Below are 23,206 nucleotides of genomic sequence, written 5' to 3'. Positions count from 1 at the left end.
GAGATCAGGAAGGGAAAGTGGAGCCGGAGGGAGACTGAGAAGGTTGATGGTGAGGTCGGAAGGAGGCTGCTGGGGTGACGGCTCAGCCCAAGGAAGAAGGTGGTGAGGGAGGAGGGACTGACCCAGCGCTGCTCTTGGTCGAGAAGGGACAAGGCCCACCTTAGCAGCCAGGAGGGGACCAGGGACTCTGACTCTGGACAGGCAGAGATGCAAGGCTGAGTGGTCTGAGTTCTAGAGAGAGTAGGAGGGTTGCTTTTTTGTGTGTGTGTGTTTTTTTTTATCTTGGCATTACATCATAAGCATTATCCCATGTCATTAAAAATGTTTTTAAAACGTCGTTTTTGATGACGTAATCAGATTTCATGATTTTTATCTATTCTTTGTTTTATGGGTAAGATATTTCTATTTTTTTTACCACCATATTGATTGTAATACTGCAGTGAACAGATTTGAATATAAAATTTCCTAGATTAGGAATGATAAAATACAAACGGCACGAGTGTTCTTAGGGCTTAATCTTAAATATGGCCGATTGCTTTATAGATAGTCTGTATCCGTGGACACTCGCCTTGGCAGTGCAGGAGCTGGCTTGGCGCGCGCCTCTCTCGCATACAGTACTGAGTTGACCAGAACATCCAGAACGGTGTTAAGTTCCAGTGGTGATGATGGGCATCCGTGTTTTGTTCCTGATTTACAGGGTAATGTCTCTGCCGGTTACATTAAATCGTACTAGATCAGCGTTCTGGACACATACATTTAATATGGTAATTCCTTCCCTGTTCCCCTGAACTCGATCTCTTACGAAAAGGCATTCTGGAATCAGTAGAGTCAATTTGCATTTTGCTTCTTGACAGCTTTGTGGCAGGTTTCACCACTAACATTTGGCCCTGCACTCTGGGACTGGCCATAGGAGTTATTTATTTCTCTCAGCTTTCAGATCTCATAGTAAGTTCATGATCTCAGAGAGGTCTTTTCTAATACCCCGAGTCCCCTAGGGATGGCCTCCCCGCCACACACCGTCTTCCCCTTCCAGAATGCTTGTAATAATTATAATCACTGTTGCTGTTGGTCTGCTGGCTGGGCTCCACGGGGCAGAGACAGTGTTTTCTTCTCTACAGTTCTAGTCACAGGGCATGTGACAGTGCCTGGTGCAAAATGGAGTGCAGAATTTTCACTCGGGATTTTTTTGAGTGAGGGACTAAGGCACAGGTCAGACTTGGAACTGGCCCTAGGGCACACAGCTGGGGCTGGGGGGAGGGTTCAAACTCAGGTCTGTGTGACTCCAGAGTCCAGCTTCATCTCACTCCACTGCCTACTGCCATCAGTAGGTGAGCTTGGGCAGGGAGAATTTTATATTGCCTCAAGGAAACAAACCATACTGAGAATTCTTTGTATCCTTTTTGGTCCCTTGAATATAATAATTCAAAATATTTGTTGATTGCCCACTTAGGGCCCTTCCTTCCTCATTTCTTCTATACCTTTATTATTCTAACACATACTGTATGGTGATGATTTTTTTTTTTTATATATACTTGTCTGTCTTCCCTACTGGACTCCGATCTTCATGAGAGCAGGAAATTTGTCTTCTCCATCTTTTTATCTACAGTACTTGGCACAGTGCTAGTGTATAAGGGGGAGGGACTCAATGTTTGAATAATGAATGGGGAAATATGATGGTACTAAAACAGAGATTAAAGATTTATTATTTAGAAATATATGGCCTTCTTTCCAATGAACTATAAAGATATTACTTATAATCATACTTTATATGTGCATAATAGTTTAGTCTGTAAAACCCAAGATTTGTCAGAAACTTGTGTTTATTATACATACGTGCTAGTATTAGTGCACGAAATAAAAATTATACTATTACTAGAGAAGGTACTTAATGAATGGCTGACTGAACAGCAATATAACCTTGTGTTTTTTATTCACATTAATAGTATTGACATTTAAAAATTTATAGTACCACTTTATAATTCTAATTTTGAAAGGCTGTAATGACATATTTTACTCAATCTATATGCTGCTTTTGCGTTTTCATTGGTATAAATAACACTGCTGTGGACAGCTGGACATATGTATGTGTATAGTTATTTCCTTTTTTAAACTATTTTCTTAGGGTAAATTTCTAGAAATGAGGCTACTGAAACATAGCCTGAAACATATTGTTAAACTGCTTTCTAAAAGACTTGTATCATTTTACTACCACCTTTGTGACATGTTGTATTAATACTCTTACATGTCTTTTAAAAAATTAATTAGCCATAATAGTGTACCTCCTTGTTTTAGTTTGCATTTCCTTTGATGACTTAATTAATGTAGACATTATACCACAGGTTTATTTACTAATTGTATTTTCTTTTGTCTTAATTGTCTATTTCTGGCCTTTTTTCATTTTTTTTTTGATTTTGGTCTTAATTTGTTAAAGACAGCTTTTATCAGTTCTTTCTATATAATAGCATTTTCTGAAAAATTTCTGGTTTTTCTCTTTTGCTATTTTAAATTAAATATTTACGTAGTCTAAACTGTAGATCTGTAACTTTGTTTTCTTTTTCACTGACTTAAAAAAAAAAACTTAATAAAACAGCAGTAATAAGACCAGAAACAAACCCAGAAAAACTGCTGGTAGTTTTTCATTACATGACTTATGACTTAATTATATTATACTCCATGAGTGATTTCAGTTACCCATGGCATTGGGAGGAGTGTGTTTGGCCTCAGCTGACCATCTATTTTAAATTAAATCACATGGTAACAAGCTACCCCTGCTGAGCTCAGACTTCCAGAACTTCCACCTTCCAGAACACAGCTCCTGGGGAATCAGGCAGATGAGGGTGCAGTCCTTGACATAAAGGCAGTAAACTCCTCATAAAGCCATGAGATTCTGCACACAACTTTTGTGACTTGTATCCCATGTAATTTGTGCTGTGCTCAACCATCTGACTATCTGCTTGGTTAAATTGTCACTTGAGAGTAGATTAGAAAAGCAAACGGCGTAGAAAGGGTAGGGAGAGAGCCTGGCCTGGAGGGGAGAGAACGGTGGAAGCACACACACATCTGAGGTTTTTCGTAGAGATGTTCATAACGATCAAAACCCGTGAGTTATTAAATCTGTTGGTGCATGGTTCACCTGTCTAGAACATTCGTTTTCGTGGAATTCTTCATTATTTTGCAAGGCTGGATAGAAAAGGCATTGGGGTGTTATACTACAATTTTTTTGCTCCTTAGGGATTTGGGAGGAAGCGGACCCAGAGACATTTGCAATGACAGTGCAGCATTTTATTTGGGTTTGGTACAAGGAGCATACAGAGTGAGAGGTAGATGAAACTGTGTGACCTCATGCTATGTTTCTTGTGATCTGATATCACTTAGTGTTATTGAATGACTTCAAAGGGCAGCTGGGAATTACTGTGAAGACACATACAGCAAAGCAATTTCTCACCTGCTGTCTCTGATCACAGAAGACACAGTTAGACTCACATTTCTCCCTGGGACACATGCAGTCGACATGCTGCAACTTGTTTGGAGAGAAAGGCAAGGGGCAGAGAGTCACTCTGTTTGCCCTGTGTGGGCTGGGACGAGTTTTAAATATAATCAAGAGTTACTTTTTTGGAAATAAGAGCAATACAGACTAAGCTTCAGGGCATGGGATACTTCCTAAAAATACAGTCACTGAACTTTTAAAGAACGTTAGGATCAGCTTGTTAAATTGGCGTAGGATTCAAATGTGGAAGAAATCTGAGAGTATTGTTTGGGGCATTAAGGGTCAGGTTTTAACTGTCTTCAATTCTCAATTGCCTTTTGTTGGCTTATTTAAAAAATTTTTTTTAAATTGAAAGGTATACAGAAAAGTAAAAAGGCTACCATAGTCAGCACCTATGTATCTACTACCCACAGTGAATACAGGTCTAACATGTTGTCATACTTTCTACCCATCTTTTTTTTTTTTAAAGAAAAAAAATTCCAGTAAAGTGACCCATTTCCTTCTCCAGAATTGTTCTGCTTCCTTCCCTGAGGTGTCACTGTCATGAATTTAGTGTGACTCCAGTACGTATTTTTATGCTTTTGTTGATTTCCTATGTATCCATAAGAACAATGAGTATTGCTTTATGTATTTAAAAATTACATGGACAGTTATTATCATATAAAGAACAGTATTATAAAGTAGCATCCTATAATTTACTTTCTTCAGTCAATGTTATTTTCAAAAGATTCATCCATGTTGCTTGGTATATAGATCTAGATCATGATTTTAACTGCTGTATACTGTTCCATTATATGAAATACCACAGTTTATCAGTTCATCTATCAGTGCCACTATTTTCCTACTATAATTGGTGGGCAATGAACATTCCCGTATATGTCTGCTTGAGCACATGACAGCCTAGAAGTGAAATTGCTGGGTATTAGGGTTTTCACATTATAAGCGTACTAAATATTGCCATATTGCTTTTCACAGAGGTGAGTATCAAATTACCCTCATGAGCAGTATATAAGAGTTCCCATTTCCCTATATCTTTGCTAACACTTGGTGGTAACAGACTTATTGCCAGTGTCTTGGGTGTAGAATTGCATCTCAATGTTGTTTTGATTTGCAGTTCTCTGATAATTGGAGAGGTTGAGTATCTTCTCACATTTATTTCACATTTCATCATCTGTGAATAGCTGATTCATGTCCTTTGTCCATTTTTTTTCCTATTGAGTTTTAGGAATTCTTGATACATCTGGTTACTAATCCTTTGTTAAATATATTGCAGGTTGTCTTCTTTTTATCATTTGTGTTTCAGTGTTTTGTATGGTATCTTTAAATTTTGTTTTAGTCAAGTTAATCAATTCTTTTGGATTTTTACTTACTGTTTTACATTTGAGAAATTCTTTCTTCCCCCAAACCATGACGATATTCTGTCACATTTCCTCTTAAAAATTTTAAAGATCTGGTATGTATATTCTTTTTTTTTTTTCTAACTTATTTATTTGTTTTCGGTACGCGGGCCTCTCACTGTTGTGGCCCCTCCCGTTGCGGAGCACAGGCTCCGGACGCGCAGGCTCAGCGGCCATGGCTCACGGGCCCAGCCGCTCCGCGGCATGTGGGATCTTCCCGGACCAGGGCACGAACCCGCGTCCCCTGCATCGGCAGGCGGACTCTCAACCACTGCGCCACCAGGGAAGCCCTGTATAGTCTTAAGTGGGGTAGGGATCTAGTTTTGATTCTTTTAGATGGTTGGCTCTTTTCCAACCCCAGTTTTTTAGTCCATTGTTTTTCTGTAGATTTGTTATACCTTCTCCATCATGTTGCAAGTCTCCATTTATATTTGAGTCTGTTTCTAACCTTTTTGTTAAATTTCATTCATCTGTTTTCTGTTTCTGAACTGGTACCACATTCTTATCAGTTATGGTAGTTTGTAGAATCTTTTGGATTATCTACATAGACACATAGGTAAACTAAAATAATGGTCCATTTGTTTCTCCCTTCCTACTCCTTAGACCTTTATTTCTTTTTTCTTGTTTTGCCAGGTTGGCTGGGACTTACAATATAACATCAACGGTAGAGGTTATTGTGGGCATTTAGACTTGTTTCCAGCTTTGATAGGAATGCTTCTACAGTTTCCTCATAGTATTTGCTGTAGGTTTTGGTATACTCTTTGTGTGTGGGATTTGCTGTAGTTACTGTTTACCAGAACAAGGAAATCCCTTTGTATTCCTAGTTGGCTAACAGTTTTTGTTTGTTATTATGAATAAGTGATGAATTTTATTGGAAAATTTTATGCATTCATCGAGACAAGTTCTCATTCAATTTTTTTTTTTGCGGTATGTGGGCCTCTCACTGTTGTGGCCTCTCCCGTTGCGGAGCACAGGCTCCGGACGCACAGGCTCAGTGGCCACAGGCCCAGCTGCTCCGCGGCATGTGGAATCCTCCCGGACCAGGGCACGAACCCGCGTCTCCCGCATTGGCAGATGGACTCTCAACCACTGCGCCACCAGGGAAGCCCTCCTTTAATTTTTTAACATGCGGAATTCCATGGATAGATTTGCTGACATTTAAAAGCATCCTTATATTTCTGGAATTAATTCGGCTTGCTTTTCTGTTTTGGAAATACCATCGTATTTGATTTACTAATATTTTATTTAGGAATTGTGCATCTATATTCTTAACTGTGATTTATATCAGAGTTTTCTTCTGTGTATAGTTCTTGCCTGATTTTGATATTGAGGTTTTACTCTTAAAGGGAGTTTAATTCTGGGGTCTGTACTGAATGTCCTGACTCTGGCGGGTCAGGACTGGGAAATTGCAGCTTACAGGTCCTGGGTAGTTTGTTGCACCCTATGCCTGTGCAGCTCAGAGTCCGGGGCCCTCTGCAGATCTCTGGGCTATCTGTGTGTGCAGGTCTCTCCTCTCTAGGACTCTGCCCTGCAGATTCCAGCCACTCAGCCTCCATCACGCTGTGCGTGGGCTCCCTCCCTGCACGGTGATCTGCCGAGTGCTTCCTGCAGGTGGTTGGGGTGATCCTAGGGCTCCCCTCTTTATGCCCTTCTCTTAGGATTCACAGTCCTCTCTTGCCAGTTGTCTGGTATCTAACAACAGTTGTCTTATATCTTTCATCCAGTTTCTTAGTTGTTTATGGAAAAAAAGCCTTGTTTGGTAACAGTTATTCCATCATGGCCACCTGTTTCCATCATGGAAATCCGTTTCTTTAACATGAAAACAATCTTAAAAATGATTGTTCTGTGTTTGGAATGGGGGACGGGGTAGGGGGTTAATTCACTGTGCTTATCTCGAGGAGAAGTCATCTTACAGGATTATCTACTTAATGAATGGTGGGCTCCCCCCAACTTCTGGTTCCTTTTCACAAACTGAGTGTCTCTCAGAAGCTTTTTTTCCTACTGCACCTGAATGTCTTAGGCTAATTCCCTTGATGCGCTTTTGTACTGGAGGTTTAGTACCTTGTAACGGCTATCAGCCCATTGTGATGTTCTTTTCTGTGAATCCACAAGCAGTTTGTTTCTGAGTGCCCCTACCCTTCAAAGTTCTTTTAGAACAGGTTGGATCTGGGCTTCTGAAACTGTTTAACAGCATACTGCTAAATGCCACTGCAGACCATGTACATGAGCAGAGTACAAATTAATTTAAATATTAATTTTGATCTAAAAACATCTTTGAAAGATTGGAGACTGTTTGAACAACTGGCAAACCAAATCCAGAGACGTAGTTTTTATTATGTAATGGATTAAGAGCCCACTTATTTTTTTTAACATCTTTATCGGGGTATAATTGCTTTACAATGGTGTGGTAGTTTCTGCTTTATAACAAAGTGAATCAGTTATACATATACATATGTTCCCATATCTCTTCCCTCTTGTGTCTCCCTCCCTCCCACCCTCCCTATCCCACCCCTCTAGGTGGTCACAAAGCACCGAGCCGATATCCCTGTGCCATGCGGCTGCTTCCCACTAGCTATCTACCTTACGTTTGGTAGTGTATATTATGTCCATGACTCTCTCTTGCTTTGTCACAGCTCACCCTTCCCCCTCCCCATATCCTCAAGTCCGTTCTCCAGTAGGTCTGTGTCTTTATTCCTTTCTTACCCCTAGGTTCTTCATGACATTTTTTTTCTTAAATTCCATATATATGTGTTAGCATACGGTATTTGTCTTTCTCTTTCTGACTTACTTCACTCTGTATGACAGACTCTAGGTCTATCCACCTCATTACAAATAGCTCAATTTCGTTTCTTTTTATGTCTGAGTAATATTCCATTGTATATATGGAATATCTTCTTTATCCATTCATCCGATGATGAAGAGCCCACTTATTATCTTCCCTTTATAGATGTCCTTAAATCCCAACATTCTTTTTTTTTTTTTTTTTTTTTTGCGGTACGTGGGCTTCCCACCGTTGCGGCCTCTCCCATTGCGGAGCACAGGCTCCGGACGCGCAGGCCCAGCGGCCATGGCCCACGGGGCCCAGCCGCTCCGCGGCACGTGAGACCCTCCCAGACCGGGGCACGAACCCGCATCCCCTGCATCGGCAGGCAGACTCCCAACCACTGCGGCACCAGGGAAGCCCAATCCCAACATACTTGAAAAGAAATGGCAGTACTTTGACATCAGTCAACCAAGATGAGGTTCAGGCTCCTGTCCTTGGGTACAAAAAGTTTTGCGTTAGCCAATTATAACTGACCTCACGGCTTATATTCTGGTTGGGAAATAAAAGAGCTTTGTTAAAAGATGATTAATATATGTGACAGTACATGTGAAATGTGAAGTGAATGATGAAAATGGTGCAGGAGGTCGGGGTGGGCGTTTGGGAAGGACTTCACAGAGAAGGAGGAGCTTTCAGATGAGCAAGAGCTTGAGGGGCCGGCCCGTGTTTCAGGACAGGGCACCGGGTGTGCAGAGGCAAGAAGGGGTGAACTTTTGCAGGGATGGACCAGGGGGCACTGAGGGTGGAAAGGGGCGGTTGGGGTCCAGATGTAGAGGGTCTTGAATGTATCTCAAGGGCAGCTAAAATGTGTTGCAAATTTTTAAACAGAGAGAAAAAAATTAAAAGAGCTGCACTTCGGGAAGATTAGTCTGCCAGCAAGTCTTGCAGGATTTTGTTCCCTCACCTACTGGCTCTCAAGTTTGGCTGCATATTGCAATCATCTAGAGAGTTAAAAAACCGAAAAACAGGGCTTCCCTGGTGGCGCAGTGGTTGAGAGTCCGCCTGCCGATGCAGGGGACGCGGGTTCATGCCCCAGTCCGGGAAGATCCCACATGCCGCGGAGCGGCTGGGCTCCTGAGCCATGGCCGCTGAGCCTGTGCATCCGGAGCCTGTGCTCTGCAGCGGGAGAGGCCACAACAGTGAGAGGCCCACCTACCGCAAAAAAAAAAAAAACCGAAAAACAAAACTAAAACTGATGTATGAGCCCCTTCCCCCAGATATTCCGATTCAATCAGCCTGGAGTTAGGCCTGGGTTTTGAGAGTTTTTAAAAGCTCCCCAGGTGATTCTAATGTGCTGCAAAGCCTGAGAACCACTGCCCAGACCACCGCTAAGATCTTTTTTCTAATTAAAAAGAAAAATTTTGTTTTTAGTAATTAATTAATTTGTTTTTTTGGCTTCCTTGGGTCTTCATTGCTGTGCACAGGCTTTCTCTAGTTGCGGCGAGCGGGGGCTACTCTTCCTTGCAGTGTGTGGGCTTCTCATTGCGATGGCTTCTTTTGTTGTGGAGCACGGGCTCTAGGCGCGTGGGCTTCAGTAGTTGTGGCACATGGGCTCAGTAGTTGTGGTTCGTGGGCTTTAAGGTGCAGGCTCAGTAGTTGTGGCTCATGGGCTCTAGAGCACAGGCTCAGTAGTTGTGGTACATGGGCTTTGTTGCTCCGCGGCATGTGGGATCTTTCCGGACCAGGGCTTGAACCCACGTCCCCTGCATTGGCAGGTGGGTTCTTAACCACTGTGCCACCAGGGAAGTCCCACTGATAAGATCTTGATGTAGTGTTTACTCATTGTGTTCAACCACAGCTGGCCAGGCAAATGCAGAACCAACTGGTGGAAAACATTTTAAAGAACTTCTGTAAGAGTTAAAATATTCCACATGGTTCAGAACCTCAGTTAGAATAACAGTTTTCTCCAGAAACAGAGTCACAGAAAACAAACTAGTGGTTACCAAAGGGGAGAGAGAAGGGGGGAGGGACAAATTAGGGGTATGGGTTTAACAGATATAAACTAGTATGTATGAAATAGATAAGCAACAAGGATATGTTGTATAGCACAGGGAATTATAGCCCCTATCTTATAATAACTTTTCATGGAGTAATCTGTAAATATACTAAATATCTACGCTGACACCCGAAACCAATGTAATACTGTAAGTCAACTATACTTCAATTAAAAAAAAGAATAACAGTTTTTTCTCATAAATGCCTACAAATTTTTACATTGGCCATGAAGTAGATGGTGACAAATGTATAAACTTTTGGAAGGGACCCATAATTATCTTGAGAATTTGGTCACATGGAAAAAACTTAATTTTTTGCATTAAAAACAGAAGGGCAACATAAGACAAACACATCTGTCACGGCAAGAATTCAGTAACATAAAAGCCACTGTAGTGTGAAAATACCAAACTTGCGGTGATAAAAATGCAAGTTCTCAAAAAACTGGTGGAAGGCTGCCAATTTCCAAATCCTGTGCCAGTGGTTCTCAAACTTGAGTGAGAATCAGACTCACCTGGAGGGCGGTCAGATTGCTGGGCTCCAGTTTGGGATTTAGCAGGCCAGGGGCAGCCCGAGAATGTGCATTTCTAAAGTGCTTCCAGGTGATAACTGCTGCTGGTCCAAGCACCACAGTTTGAGACGTTGACACGTGGGAACCGCTATTGCACAAGGTCCAAATATCACACGAAAAAGGGCTTGACAAAATGTGGTTGCAGAACGTGAGTTTTGCTTTTCGTGTCAGGGGAGGGGCTTGTCTTGGCAATTAGGGAATCTGTCCCTGCCCCCAGTTTAAGCCAGCCCCTCCTGTCTGCGTGCTCCGGGAGGCTGCTGTTGGAGCCCAATGGGGAAGGTGGAAGAGGAAATTGTCTAATCATTCTCCTTGTCTTTTCAGACTTAGTGTTGTTATTGTATATAGTCGTACTGTTATGTTCTTTTCTGTGTGAGTTTAAAGTTATTTTTTTCCTTAATTATTCTTTCCCCACTCCCCTCACCCTACGACGTGCAAAATTTGAAGAGTTAAAAGAAAATCGCCACCCTGTTATCCTTCTAACCCATCCACGTCCTCCTCTAGATAGGCCCTTGTTGCATATTCTCGGTGGTTTGGGGAAGATTTCCGTGCTTGGCTTCCATCTAGGTACCAGCTTTTGTGAGCCGCTCAGTGCAGCCTTCCTGGTAGATTTGTAGACATTTGCAGTACACCTTGGGAGGGAGGAGAAGTGGAAATCATTCTCAGATGTTAAACTAAAACATGTTTCTAATTGAAAGCATGAAGAGAATGTATACATGAAAGTGCCTGGGGGGGTGGTGATCTCTGGCAGAGTCTCAGCTTTGAAAGCCCCATCCAGTCCTCGCTTGTGGCCACTTCTGTTCTCTCTGGGTGGAACCCATTTCCATTCCTGTGACATTCCATAAATAACCGTGGCCGAGTAGGGACCTAATGTTCATCACTCGGCCAGGAAACCGCTGATAAATTAGAATCGTGAACTTTAGAATTGCATAGTTTTTGACTTTGAATTCTAGAAGCCTAATATGGAAAGAGCCCTCAGGGACCATTTTAGAACAAGCAGCTACTGCCCTCCCCCCTGCCCCTGGACTTGTACAGGTGCAGAGGCCAAGCTTAAGTAACTTACCCCAAGGTCACCTCAGGAGCTGGCTGCATTTTTCTTTCCTTTTATTTTTTTTCTCCCAAGAATCCTTCCAAATTTTTAGAAAATTTGTCAGCCTAGTATTCTGACACTTGACAGCCGTTTGTTATCATTATTTGCTGTAATTAATAGGAATTGTAGGGAGATAGGAAAAGTATCTTCTCTTGTTTATAGAAAATCAGTAGGTTTCAGGGCTTTTAGGTCTTGGTCATTTGGTTCCTCCATAACTGAGCCTCCTCTGGTTCATATTCCTCATCTGTTTTGTGATTGTTTGTAGACTGAACCCTGTGTTGAATGTTATGGGAGATTTAGTACTGGGATCTGCCTCAGGACAAAGAGTTTAAGTCAAAGGTGGGCTGATAGCAAAAGGTTCATTTAAATAAATTAATTTGGACAAATAAAGAAAGGAATCATGTCCATAGGCCTATGATGTTCATAAAATTTAAGTCAGTAACATCTACACTCCCAGGGGACCTTGCCTATGATAAAATCCACTCACCCTACCCGTGACCCATAGTCCTGCTAACTTTAAAACTGCTTGGCCACAAGTCTGGTGATTCAAAGTACATGCATCCTAGTTAATAGGAGATAAAGAGGTTGTTTCTTTTTGGTTGCCTTTTGTTATAAGATTAGGGATGTACTTGCTTAAAAAAAGAAAAAAATCTATGCATATATATATACGTATATATGTGTGTGTGTGTGTGTGTGTGTGTGTGTGTATATATATATATATATAAAGGTTGACTCTCAACCTTTCTGCCCTTGGTTTTTCTCTCAAAAAAAAAAAAAAAAAGGTAGGTTGGACTAGATTTCTGAAACAGTCACTCCAAGCTCTGATAGCTTATGCAAGATGAAGGCTGTAACACTTTTGGGGGTTTGGGTTTGGAATTGGGCTTTTGTTTTTTGCCACATGTTGTTTGGATACCTAAAATTTAAACTTAAGCCACAGAACACAACTTAAAAAGAAGGGCAGAATACTTTCTTTTATTTCCCTGTATTTCTGATGCATTTCTGGGTGGCAGCCATAGAAAAGTGGTTAAGAGTGATGACTTTGGAGCCAGTTCACTTGAATTCAAATCCCAGCTCTTCTATTTACTAATGATTGTGTGACCTTTGGCAAATTATATAACCCCAGTGCCTCTTTCTTCATCAGTAAAATGAGCAAAATAAAATATCTACTTAAAACAGTTGCTGGGGGGTTAAGTTTGTCGATATCTATTAGAATAATGCCTGGCACATAGGAAGCCGTTAATAAATATTATCTATTATCGTCATCATCATCATCATCATTTTGTTTTATTGAGGGATAGCCCGATGCTACTGGTAAGCCTTTGGAAGAATTAGTAAGGTCTACAATGCTTTTCTTCAAAGTATGTCTTCTATTTCTTTCTGCAGCAAGCTGTGTTCCTCCATGTCAGAATGGAGGGATGTGTCTCCGGCCTCAACTCTGTGTGTGTAAACCAGGGACCAAGGGCAAAGCCTGTGAGACAACAGCTGCCCAGGACACCTCGTCACCAGTGTTTGGAGGGCAGAGTCCTGTGGCTGCTTCCTCCTGGGTCCCTCCTGAGCAAGCAGCAAAGCACACTTCATCTAAGAAGGCAGATACTCTACCAAGAGTCAGTCCTGTGGCCCAGATGACCTTGACCCTCAAGCCGAAGCCTTCAGTGGGACTCTCCCAGCAGATACATTCTCAGTGAGTGTTTTGAACTTGCCTCCAGCTCGGGAGCATCTTAAGTGCATTGCTTTAAATCACTCTTCTTTTCCTGCACAATTTGCAGAAATCACTTGGATAGTAATGTCCTTCTTTCCTTTTCTTCTTTCCTTCCTTTTCTTAAGGTTTTACATGTTATGTTTACACATCAAGTGTCTTAAAAAATACTTGATATGTGTGTTTAGCCTCTGCAGGGAAGATTTACCATAAGCATTAAGCAAAGCAGTAGTGAGGATTAAGGGGATCAAGGTTGGAAGGGAATAATAAAGGTAGTTGTTTGGTTATGGTGGAGTTGTGAGTTAAACAATTCTCTTTTTTTCGAGGTGGGGGGTGCTTTAGAGTTTTTGAAGTCATAATTGAAAAGGAGAAACAGTGAGTGTGATTTTTAAAGGTCCACGGAAAAGGTAGGAACTCATCTTTCCACAGAGAAGGTATTCAAGTGAAAGTGAGTCCTGGGAAAGAGAATTTCTCCACCTTGGTAGCAGGTTAAGTGTATCTTCTATTAAACACCATGTTTTCCTCCCAGTTAGCCATGCAGGTCCATTTTTGGTGAATGAGCTTGTGTTTTATTTATGGGAGCATGGTTTTTTTTTCCTTAGCATTAGGAAGTAAGTGCTATTCTGAACAAAATGAGAACTCTGTAAGGACAGGGTCCTTACACAAATTGTTTCCTTTTAATTAGCTACTCTACATGGATAACAAGATGCAGAATTACTGCAACTATCACTTGTCATTTGTCTAGGAATGTAAAATACAGGAAGTTCTCAACTTAAAAATGACCCAGCAGTTCATCTGTAAGTCACTTGCTTGGAATTTTGAATGCTTTCCCCACCAACCCCCCGGGATAGCTTCCACCTGGTGATTAGTATCCCGCCAGCCCACAGAAGTGATTTAATCTGTTACTACAGATGAAATTATCCTAATTTATACTTCCCCTTTGAGTAGGCCACCTACTGTCCCTGATGAGTGGGGTCCTGATAACTTTTTCCTTTCTCTTGTTCCCTCCTCAGTCCTCTTCTTTCCTTTTTTCCTTTTTTCCCTCTCATTTCTTCTTGCCTCATTCTTCAATTCTACCATGATAAAGAGATTTGGGAGGCTGTGCTGGAATCTAAGTACTTTGCTACCATTTCAACTGGAAAACACATCCTGCAGCCCTCAAGAAGAAGGAATTGTAGTTATAGCCAACTTAGTAACTGCTTACTGCATGCTGGGTACTGTTTCACATGCTTTGTATGATTGTTCATTTATAACTCACAGTGATACCCCATCAGGTAGGTGCCATGACAAACCCCATTTTACAGATGAGGAAACTGAGGTGCAGAGTGCTTAAGTAATGTATTCAGGGTCCACAGTTAATAAGTGAATAATAAGTGTTAGGTTTTAAATAGAGGCAGAATAAGGAGAATACATATTAGGCTTTAAATGGAGGCAGCCAGGCTCCAGCATCCATGCCCTGAAGTATAAAGGGTGGCAGACTTTCTCTGTAAAGGGCCAGATAGTAACTATTTGTAGCTTTGTGGGACATATGGTTTCTGTTGCAGCTTCTCAATTCTGCCCTCCTTAGCACAAAAGCAGCCATAGATAATGCTTAAGTGAATGAGTGTGAGTGCTCTAATAAAACTTTATTGATGGATGTTGAAATTTGAGTTTCGTATAAATTTCATGGCACGCAATATTATTCTTTTGATTTTTTTTCGCAACCATTTAAAAATGTAAAAATCATTCTTAGCTTATAGACCATACAGAAACAGCCTGTGTGGGCCAGCTTTGGCCCCTGAAGCGTAGTTTGCTGACCCCTTCTCTAAAGGATAGTAGTGTTTTTTTGTGTTAGAACATGTGTCTTTGAAATAATATAAAGCATGGATTATATCATAGCTAGACATTTCTCTTCCTGCACTGTTCTGGATCTTAAAAACAAAGAACAATTCTGTGTTGAGCTATGCCTTGGCAATCAAGAGTCAGATTACCGTGCATTGCAGTTATTTTTTTTCTAGCATTATTACTTACATAAGCTGTGAAGTCATTTACAAGCGACATTATTTATCCTGAATATCACCATCCCCTGTTAGAATTTGACCCTCTATGATGTATATATATGGATTGTTAGTGAGAACCATATGTCACATGTCAGATAAAGGAACAACCTTTTCCCCCCTCCCCCTTTTTTCTTTTTTTGGTAGCAGCAGTGTAATTTAGACAAGAATGTTGTGAGTCAAGGGGGAGGCTAAGGTTTCAGCTCCAACTTGGCTTTGGGAAAATAAAAGTCATTAGATAATTTGCTTCAGAGACCTCATCTGCTGAATGAAGATGGTTTTTACGATCGCATTGTTATAGGCATGTGTTTATGGGCGTGCCTACTGCGTGCTTTGGGGTGAGGAGAAGAGATGGCCCAAGATGCTAACAATTCTGATGTTTTCCTCATAAACTTTTGTCAGTTGCCCTGTTATCTGGGTACTGCAGGGAGTATTAAGATGTACAAGATCCAGTTCTGCTCTTAAGGAGATTTTGAAACGATAGATGAGCTATCACTTGAGAGGGGTACAAAGGAAGGGGTACAGTTGGCCCACTGATGAATTTAGGTAATGACACGATCACCTGAAATTTAAACTGTCAAGGAGGCACATATGATAGGACCATTTTGGTTACTTTTGAGAAATGTAACAGTTCTTAAGTTACCTATTTGTAATATTGCCTACTTTAGGGTGTTTCAGGTTTGGTTTGGTTTTTGTTTAGTGAAGGAGGAAATTAATTAAGCCTTCTTAAAATGCTTGTAGACATAAAGGCACCTAAAATATCAAAATGTGTAGTTAGTGTTGCATCCATTGTGGCATATGAAATGCTGCAGTCTTGATCATTTATTCAGGTTTTTATTGAGCACATGCTACGTACCATGCGTTGTTCTAGGGGCTCAGGATGTAGCACTGAAAACTAAACATAATGTCTGCCTTTCTGGAGCCTACAGTCTGGAAGGGGGGAGACGATTGATGAGTGGTGTAATTAAAACATATGTTAGATTGCGGTAAGTGCTGTGGAGAAAATAAAACTGCAGTAATGGACAGGGAGTGCAGGGTGGGTGTGGGATGGGAAGGAGTGAGGGCCCTGGTGGTTTTAAATAGGCTTTCAGGGAAGGTTCTGCTGAGAAGGTGACATTTAAGCAAAGGCCCGGAGGAGGTGAGGGTGTGAATCATGGAGAAGTGTGGGGCTAGGGCAGAGGCCCCAGCGGGAGCCTGCCTCGGCTGTTTGAGGAATAGCGACTTTAGTAAAACTGTAATGTTAAAACTACACATCTTAGGCAGGTGGGGGTTGGACGAATTGGTTTTACTTTGGCCAAATTGGTTTTAGACAGCTTGGCTTAGAACCAGATACAAAGTTCTCTAGAAAAATCAAAGGAGGGAGCAATTGCTGATAGATTTTGGAGCATTGGGGATGTGGAGGACTAGGGACGGCTCTGGAGAGTGTTATCTCTGAGCTTGAAAAGATGGTTAAACTTGACCACAAAGAACTGGAGAAGAGCATTTCTAGGAAAAGCAATGATGTGACACTAGAAAGACTGCTTTGTTATCTACTGATGTGTCATAGGTCCCCACAAACTTGGCAGCCTAAAACAATAAAAATTTATTGTCTGACAGTCTCTGTGGGTCAGGAATCCAGGAGGTGCTTAGCTGGAAGCTCTGGCTCAGAGTCTCTCATGAGGTTGCAGTCAGCAGGGGTGGCTCGACTGGAGCCAGAGAACCTACTGCCAAGGTGACTCACTGCCATGGCTATTGGCAGAAGGCTTCACTTCCTTTCCCCACGGACCTCTCTGCAGAGCTGCCTGAGCATCCTTACGACATGGCTGCTGGCTTCTCCCCGAGCAAGTGATCCTCAAGCCACGGGGCCTTCTGAGTCTTGAAAATGACACACCCTTACCTCTGCCTTATTCTACTCATTAGAAGTGAGTCACTAAGTTGAGTCCACTCTCAGAGGGACTGTAGTTAATAAGCTGCATTGTTTGAAGAGAGAAATATCAAAGAATTTGTGAACATATTTGAAAATGACCACATTTAGATATGATTTGAATGGAACTTGATATAAATGAAGACTAGTGGTAATGAAAGTTTTTAAAGGTTGGTTAAAAACCAAGTTAAAGACTAAGATTTCAACAAGACAATTCCAAAAAGACCCAACAAGACAAAATAGAAAAAGTAACGAAGGGGGAACCTATAGCTTAAAAGAGGTTTAAACCACAATGTTCATTACAGTTCTATTTACAATAGCCAGGACATGGAAGCAACCTAAGTGTCCATCGACAGATGAATGGATAAAGAAGATGTGGCACATAGATACAATGGATTATTACTCAGCCATAAAAAGAAATGAAATTGAGTTATTTGTAGTGAGGTGGTTGGACTTAGGGTCTGTCATACAGAGTGAAGTAAGTCAGGAAGAGAAAAACAAATACCGTATGCTAACACATATATATGGAATCTAAAAAAAAAAAGGTCATGAAGAACCTAGGGGCAGGACGGGAATAAAGACGCAGACCTACTAGAGAATGGACCTGAGGACATGGGGAGGGGGAAGGGTAAGCTGGGACAAAGTGAGAGAGTGGCATGGACATATATACACTACCAAATGTAAAACCAATAGCTAGTGGGAAGCAGCCGCATAGCAGAGGGAGAACAGCTAGGTGCTTTGTGACCACCTAGAGGGGTGGGATAGGGAGGGTGGGAGGGAGACGCAAGAGGGAGGGGATATGGGGATATATGTATATGTATAGCTGATTCACTTTGTTATAAAGCAGAAACTAACACACCATTGTAAAGCAATTATACTCCAATAAAGGTGTTAAAAAAAAGAGGTTTAGGAAACATATTAACCAATCACAATATTTAAATTATGTTTCTCCTGATGCAAGCACACTGTAAATAAAAGAAAAAAGATAATGATGATAGGAGAACCATGAGAATGCTGACATTGATTTGGAAATTTGATGATATAAAAGAATGATTGTTGATTTTGGGGGGCTGTGCTGATGACCTTGTAGTTACGTAAGGAAGGGGAATAATATTAAAGTATTTACAGATGACATTGTGTGATGTCTGAGCTTTGATTGCAGTTATCCAGTGGGTTGAGGTATGGCGGTAACAAGCTTGGCCATGAGGGGCTAATTATTGAAGCTGGATGATAGGCACACAGTTCTTACACAATTCTCTCTACCTTTATGTATTTTTGAAATTTTCTGTAATGAAGAGTAACAAAAAAGAGAAAGTTTCAAGGAGGAAGGCTGCTACGATTTTTCTTCTGCCTTGGGAGATTAATCTGGCTGCAGCATCTAAAATGGATTAGAACTAGTGGTAATTGGAGGGTGGCTCTGTAACGGGGGTAGTGGTGCTGGTCACCTAGAGGAAGGACATGAACTCGGGAGGTGTTGTTAATGAAAGATCTTGGCGCCTACTCAAATGTGGGAGGCAAAGAAAAAGAGAATCAGATACTACCCAGGCATGGGACTGTGGGCGAAAGGGAGGGCGTGGAGGTCTTTCTGTCCTACTGTCTTCCAATCTTTCTTGGTAATATCATGGATCTCCACGGTCTTTGATGGTGGTTGATACTTGGTGAATGCATGATTTCTGACAGAGCTTTATAGATGAATAGCCAAGATCATCCTCTGTTCCCCAGCAGGGACTAAAAGCAAGTGGGTATCAGTGGTACATGCCTGGCCACTTGGTCAGGTACTGGTTTGGAAGGACCTTGGTCAGGGCATTCTGGCAGTAGTCATTGCTGTAGTTGGTACTTCCATTCATGCTTTCCGTGGAAGTTTATTATTATGGCGTTCCTTTTTCCAGTTTTCCGGGCCACATCATGGATCCTCCATGAGCTAAAGAAAAGACCAAATGATGCCTCATCTTCCTGTATACAAATTTTGGTCGTCACTTTTCTCATTCTTTGAACTTCTATGTCCCTTGATAATACTGCATTCCTTAGAAAGTTCCTATTAACACTTCAGGTTACTTTCATAATTGCATCCTGTAGATGTTGTTCATGTATAGCTGTCCACGTATTCAGCGAAGAATTGCCGCCGTTAGGTCACAGGTGCACCCCCAGTGTCTGTCTTTAGTCCTATATGTAAAAAGGTGTTAATGCTTATATGTTGTGGCCAGGAACTCCACAGAGGAGCAAAAATCAAAACTGTTCAGTTTTCCAGAGCTTTTTCATCACCTGTCAGTATCATTTTTCACATGTATGTTGAAGTTTCCCACAAGAATTTGTTTTCAGTCCTCAGCGCTGCTCAGTGAGGCTGTTTCAACTTGTGTGAAATGTCTGTCTTTATCCTTGTTAATCATGATGGGTGTTACAGGCACTGACCATGGGCCCATGAGGCAGAGGTCGTAAGGGACATTCTTCAGCTGCTGATGTCTTCTGCTTGTTTAGAGAATGTAGGTGCAAATGACCACTGCTTTGCCAAATGGGGAGCTGTTATCTGTGTAAGGAGGAGGCACTTTTGCAGGACACAATGTGCCCAGTCACCGCTCTTTGAGCTTGAGAAGGAAGTCTGGTTTCACTCAGGATGTGGATGTCAAATCTATCTCAAGAGCTCACATGTATCCAGTCTTTTTTCTTCCCTGGTGATGGCTATTTTCATCATTTTATGTTTCAAAGGATGGTGGTTAGTTTCTCTGGAAAAAATAGTTTTTTCCTGTCTCAAACCAGTGGAGGGGGCCTATACCTACCTAATGTCATTGATGTCTTTTCTGTCATCGTCTCCTCAGGGATGGGGTAAAGAGAAAAGAAGCAAGTTAGAAAATGGTCTCTTTTAAGACAGGCATAATTCAGATATGTTCTCTGTTTATCAAGTGAGCTTATACTACGCCAGATATTTTCTAACTATAGGGGAGGGCCCCTTAAAATCCACATTGAGATAATGGGTTCCACTTTCAAAGGTCTCGAGAAATGCATACGTCACATTTACCACGGGTCGGTTGATAGGAAGCAGTGGCGAGTGATGTCTGTGCCGGGGAGAAGAAGGTGCTACACTGTCCTTTATCTCTTTCCAGTTCTTAGCTTCCTGTCCCTGTGGTTGTTTGAACCTTAAAAAAACTATATGCTATGATATGTACAAGGATGGGAGACTTCGTGGAATGTTCCTTGAAGTATTCTGCTCTCCAGATTAACAGCAACAACAACAAATATAAGCTCATTCGCTTTACTTGGACTCTCTCACACTACTCCTAAAGGAAAAAAAAAAAACTCGTTATAAAACTACACCAACAGGTGCAATTTTAGGGAGACGTTTCAAGCTTCTTGTGCACTAATAGCTGAGGTTGCGACCTTGTCTGAATTTATTAAAGTAGCCAAGGAAATGGTCAGTACGTGAATAGACGGTTTCCCCAAATGATCTCTCAGACTGTGGGGGGCCCTTGCTTAGTGTTGACCCCCCACTCTGCTGGCCCTCCCGCATGTTTTTCTTCTGTGCTTCCTATACTTAACGATTGTCATCATGCTTACTGCACAAGCATCTGTTTTATCTACCTAGGTACACAGTAGGGCTACAATAAACGTTTAATACATTTTTGTTGAGTTTTTCCTGGAGAAAAAAGTATGAATGCCTAAGTCCCTGTCCAAGGATTGTTTCCTGAATACTGATAGTGCAGGAGGGACCTTATTCTCTTGGAATAATACCATTTGCCTTTGTAAAGCCCTGTACATTCGCACAATACTCTGCCTTCCTTGTCGTATTTGCCCAACAGGTCTGTAAGATGAAGGTTTTGAGCCTTACTTTATGATGTGGGGGGAAAAAAGGCAAAGTGGTAGAAAGTTGAAGAAAAGGAACTCAATCTGGGGATTTTAGGGCTCATGACACTTTATGGATGCTATGGGAACTAAACATGTGAACCGATGACTGATTTTATCATTTTATGTGCATGCTTTTTAAACTTTTTTTTTTTTAGAAATAGACTTTAATTCAATTTGTTATTAGTCTAACTTTCTAAAAGCCAATTTATTTATTTATTTTTTGGCCGCACACCGCACGGCATGTGGGATCTTAGTTCCCCGACCAGGGATTGAACCCACACCCGCTGCATTGGAAGCGCAGAGTTTTAACCGCTGGACCACCAGGGAAGTCCCCTAAACTTTTTTTAAAAGTAGGAGTTAAATTGAAATTATATACAGAAGAGTCGAGAAATCAAAAGTGCACACGCCTGGCGATTATCGCACACACGTGGAACTGCCATCCACGTCAACGAGTAGAACGTTGCCAGCACCACAAAACCCCCTTTTTCCTAGATTTGCCCTTTATCTTTTCCCTAAAGGGAGCCACTATCTTGACTTCTAACACCAGAGATCAGTTCTGTCTGTCTTGAACTCTATAGAAATGAATCATACGGCGTGTATATTTTCACTCACCATCACGTCTGAGATTCATCGACGTAATTATGTGTGGCTGCAGTTCACATTTACATTCCAGAGATGATTCCATCATGTGAGTATACTGCGACTTATCATTTGTTCTGCTCTTGATGGATGTTTGGAATTTTTCCAGTTGTTGGCTCTTATGAAGAATGCCGTGTGCATAGGTATATGTGCAAATTCCAGAAAAAGACCTTTGTGAATCTAAGTCACCAGAAAAACAAGCCCAACTAGTTACAACAATGTCAGGGTTTGAGAAGGACTTCACAATCCGCTGTGTGAAGTTTGATCATGTTGGTATCTGTTGGCTCTTTGAGAGAAACAGGCACATGAGAGAAGGGATGGGGTGACAGAGTGTCTGAGGAGCTGGGAGCAAGGAACTTTTTCCTCCTGAGCAGGACTTGTCAGGAAGAGTGGACTGTGGAGTTGGGGTGGAGAGACAGGGGAAGAGTCGGGGAGGTCACTTTGTACTCCATGCTGTCTGCACCTTACTGGGTCCCACAAGGAAGTCTTGGCCAAGAGTGGTTTTGAGATACAACCAGTATCTGACTGGGTTTAAGTTCTGGACAAAGGTATATAAGGAATTATGTGGAAACTCAAAGTCTGTGATTGAAAAGGGTAAGTGCTGGGAGAGTTTGCTCTCCAATTTAATTGCTAGAAATCAGGATGGTGTTTGGTGCAGTATAGTAATAATAATAGTTAATATTTACTGAGTGTTTATTCTGCGCCAGGCACAGTTTTAATTACTTCTTGAGTATTCTCTCATTTAACGCTCTCAAAGGAATGTGAGATAGATATTTATCATTATTGTTATTATCATCCCCATTTCATATGATGAAGCAATTCAGGTGCACAGGGTTAAATAATTTGCCCAGGGGCTTCCCTGGTGGCGCAGTGGTTGAGAGTCCGCCTGCCGATGCAGGGGACACGGGTTCGTGCCCCGGTCCGGGAAGATCCCACATGCCGCGGAGCGGCTAGGCCCGTGAGCCATGGCCGCTGAGCCTGTGCGTCCGGAGCCTGTGCTCTGCAACGGGAGAGGCCACAGCAGTGAGAGGCCCACGTACCGCAAAAAAAAAAAAAAAAAATTTGCCCAAATGCACTCAGCTAATAAGTGTAGGGTCAAGATTCAAATGTAGGCAGCCTGGGAAGTTAACCTCTGTATACTGCCTCTTACTTTGATGGCATTCTCATTAGTTTCCTATCACTGCTGTAACAAAAGACCACAAATTTAGTGACTTCAAACAGTGCACGTTTGTTCTCATAATTCTGGGGTCCGAAGTCTGAAATGGGTCTCACTGGGCTAAAATGATGATGTTGGCAGGGCTGCCTTCCTTCTGAAGGCTCAAGGGGAGAGCCTGTTTCCTTGCCCTTTCCAGCTTCTAGAGGTTGCCTGCATTCTGTGTCTCGTGGCCCCTTCTCCATTGTCAAAGCTGATAATCTCGGGCTGAGTCCGTCTCACTGCCAGTCTCTGGTTCTTTCTTCTGCGTCCCTCTTCTACTTTTAAGGACACTTGTACTGACGTTGGACCCACTTGAGTAGTCCAAGGTAATTTCTCCATTGCAAGGTAAGCTGATTAGCAGCTTTAATTCCATCTGCAACTTTAATTTCCTTTTGCTCCATAACCTAGCATAGTCAGAGCTTCTGGGGAGTAGGATGTGGACATCTTTGGGGGGGCTGTTATTCTGGCTACCACAGACTTTTACCAGGGACCCGGTCCTGTCCTGGCGGTCTTCTCTGCTACTCACGGGTGAGCTTTAATCAGAA

The 23,206-nt window shown here is 41.8% G+C and overlaps 1 protein-coding gene across 6 annotated transcripts in view; it reads left to right on the top strand.

Moving 5' to 3' along the window:
- Positions 1 to 23,206, top strand: part of LTBP1 (latent transforming growth factor beta binding protein 1) — a 461,631-nt gene that overhangs the window by 80,879 nt on the left and 357,546 nt on the right. For all 6 annotated transcript variants that reach the window (XM_060026845.1, XM_060026844.1, XM_060026842.1 and 3 more), the window contains exon 3: positions 12,739 to 13,036. In XM_060026845.1, the coding sequence (XP_059882828.1) occupies positions 12,739 to 13,036 (298 nt within the window). The remainder of the gene's footprint in view (positions 1 to 12,738; positions 13,037 to 23,206) is intronic.

Source organism: Delphinus delphis, chromosome 12 (genome assembly GCF_949987515.2).
Source record: "Delphinus delphis chromosome 12, mDelDel1.2, whole genome shotgun sequence".
NCBI classification, from domain to species: Eukaryota; Metazoa; Chordata; class Mammalia; order Artiodactyla; family Delphinidae; genus Delphinus; species Delphinus delphis.
This window is presented reverse-complemented; position numbering and strand designations above follow the sequence as displayed.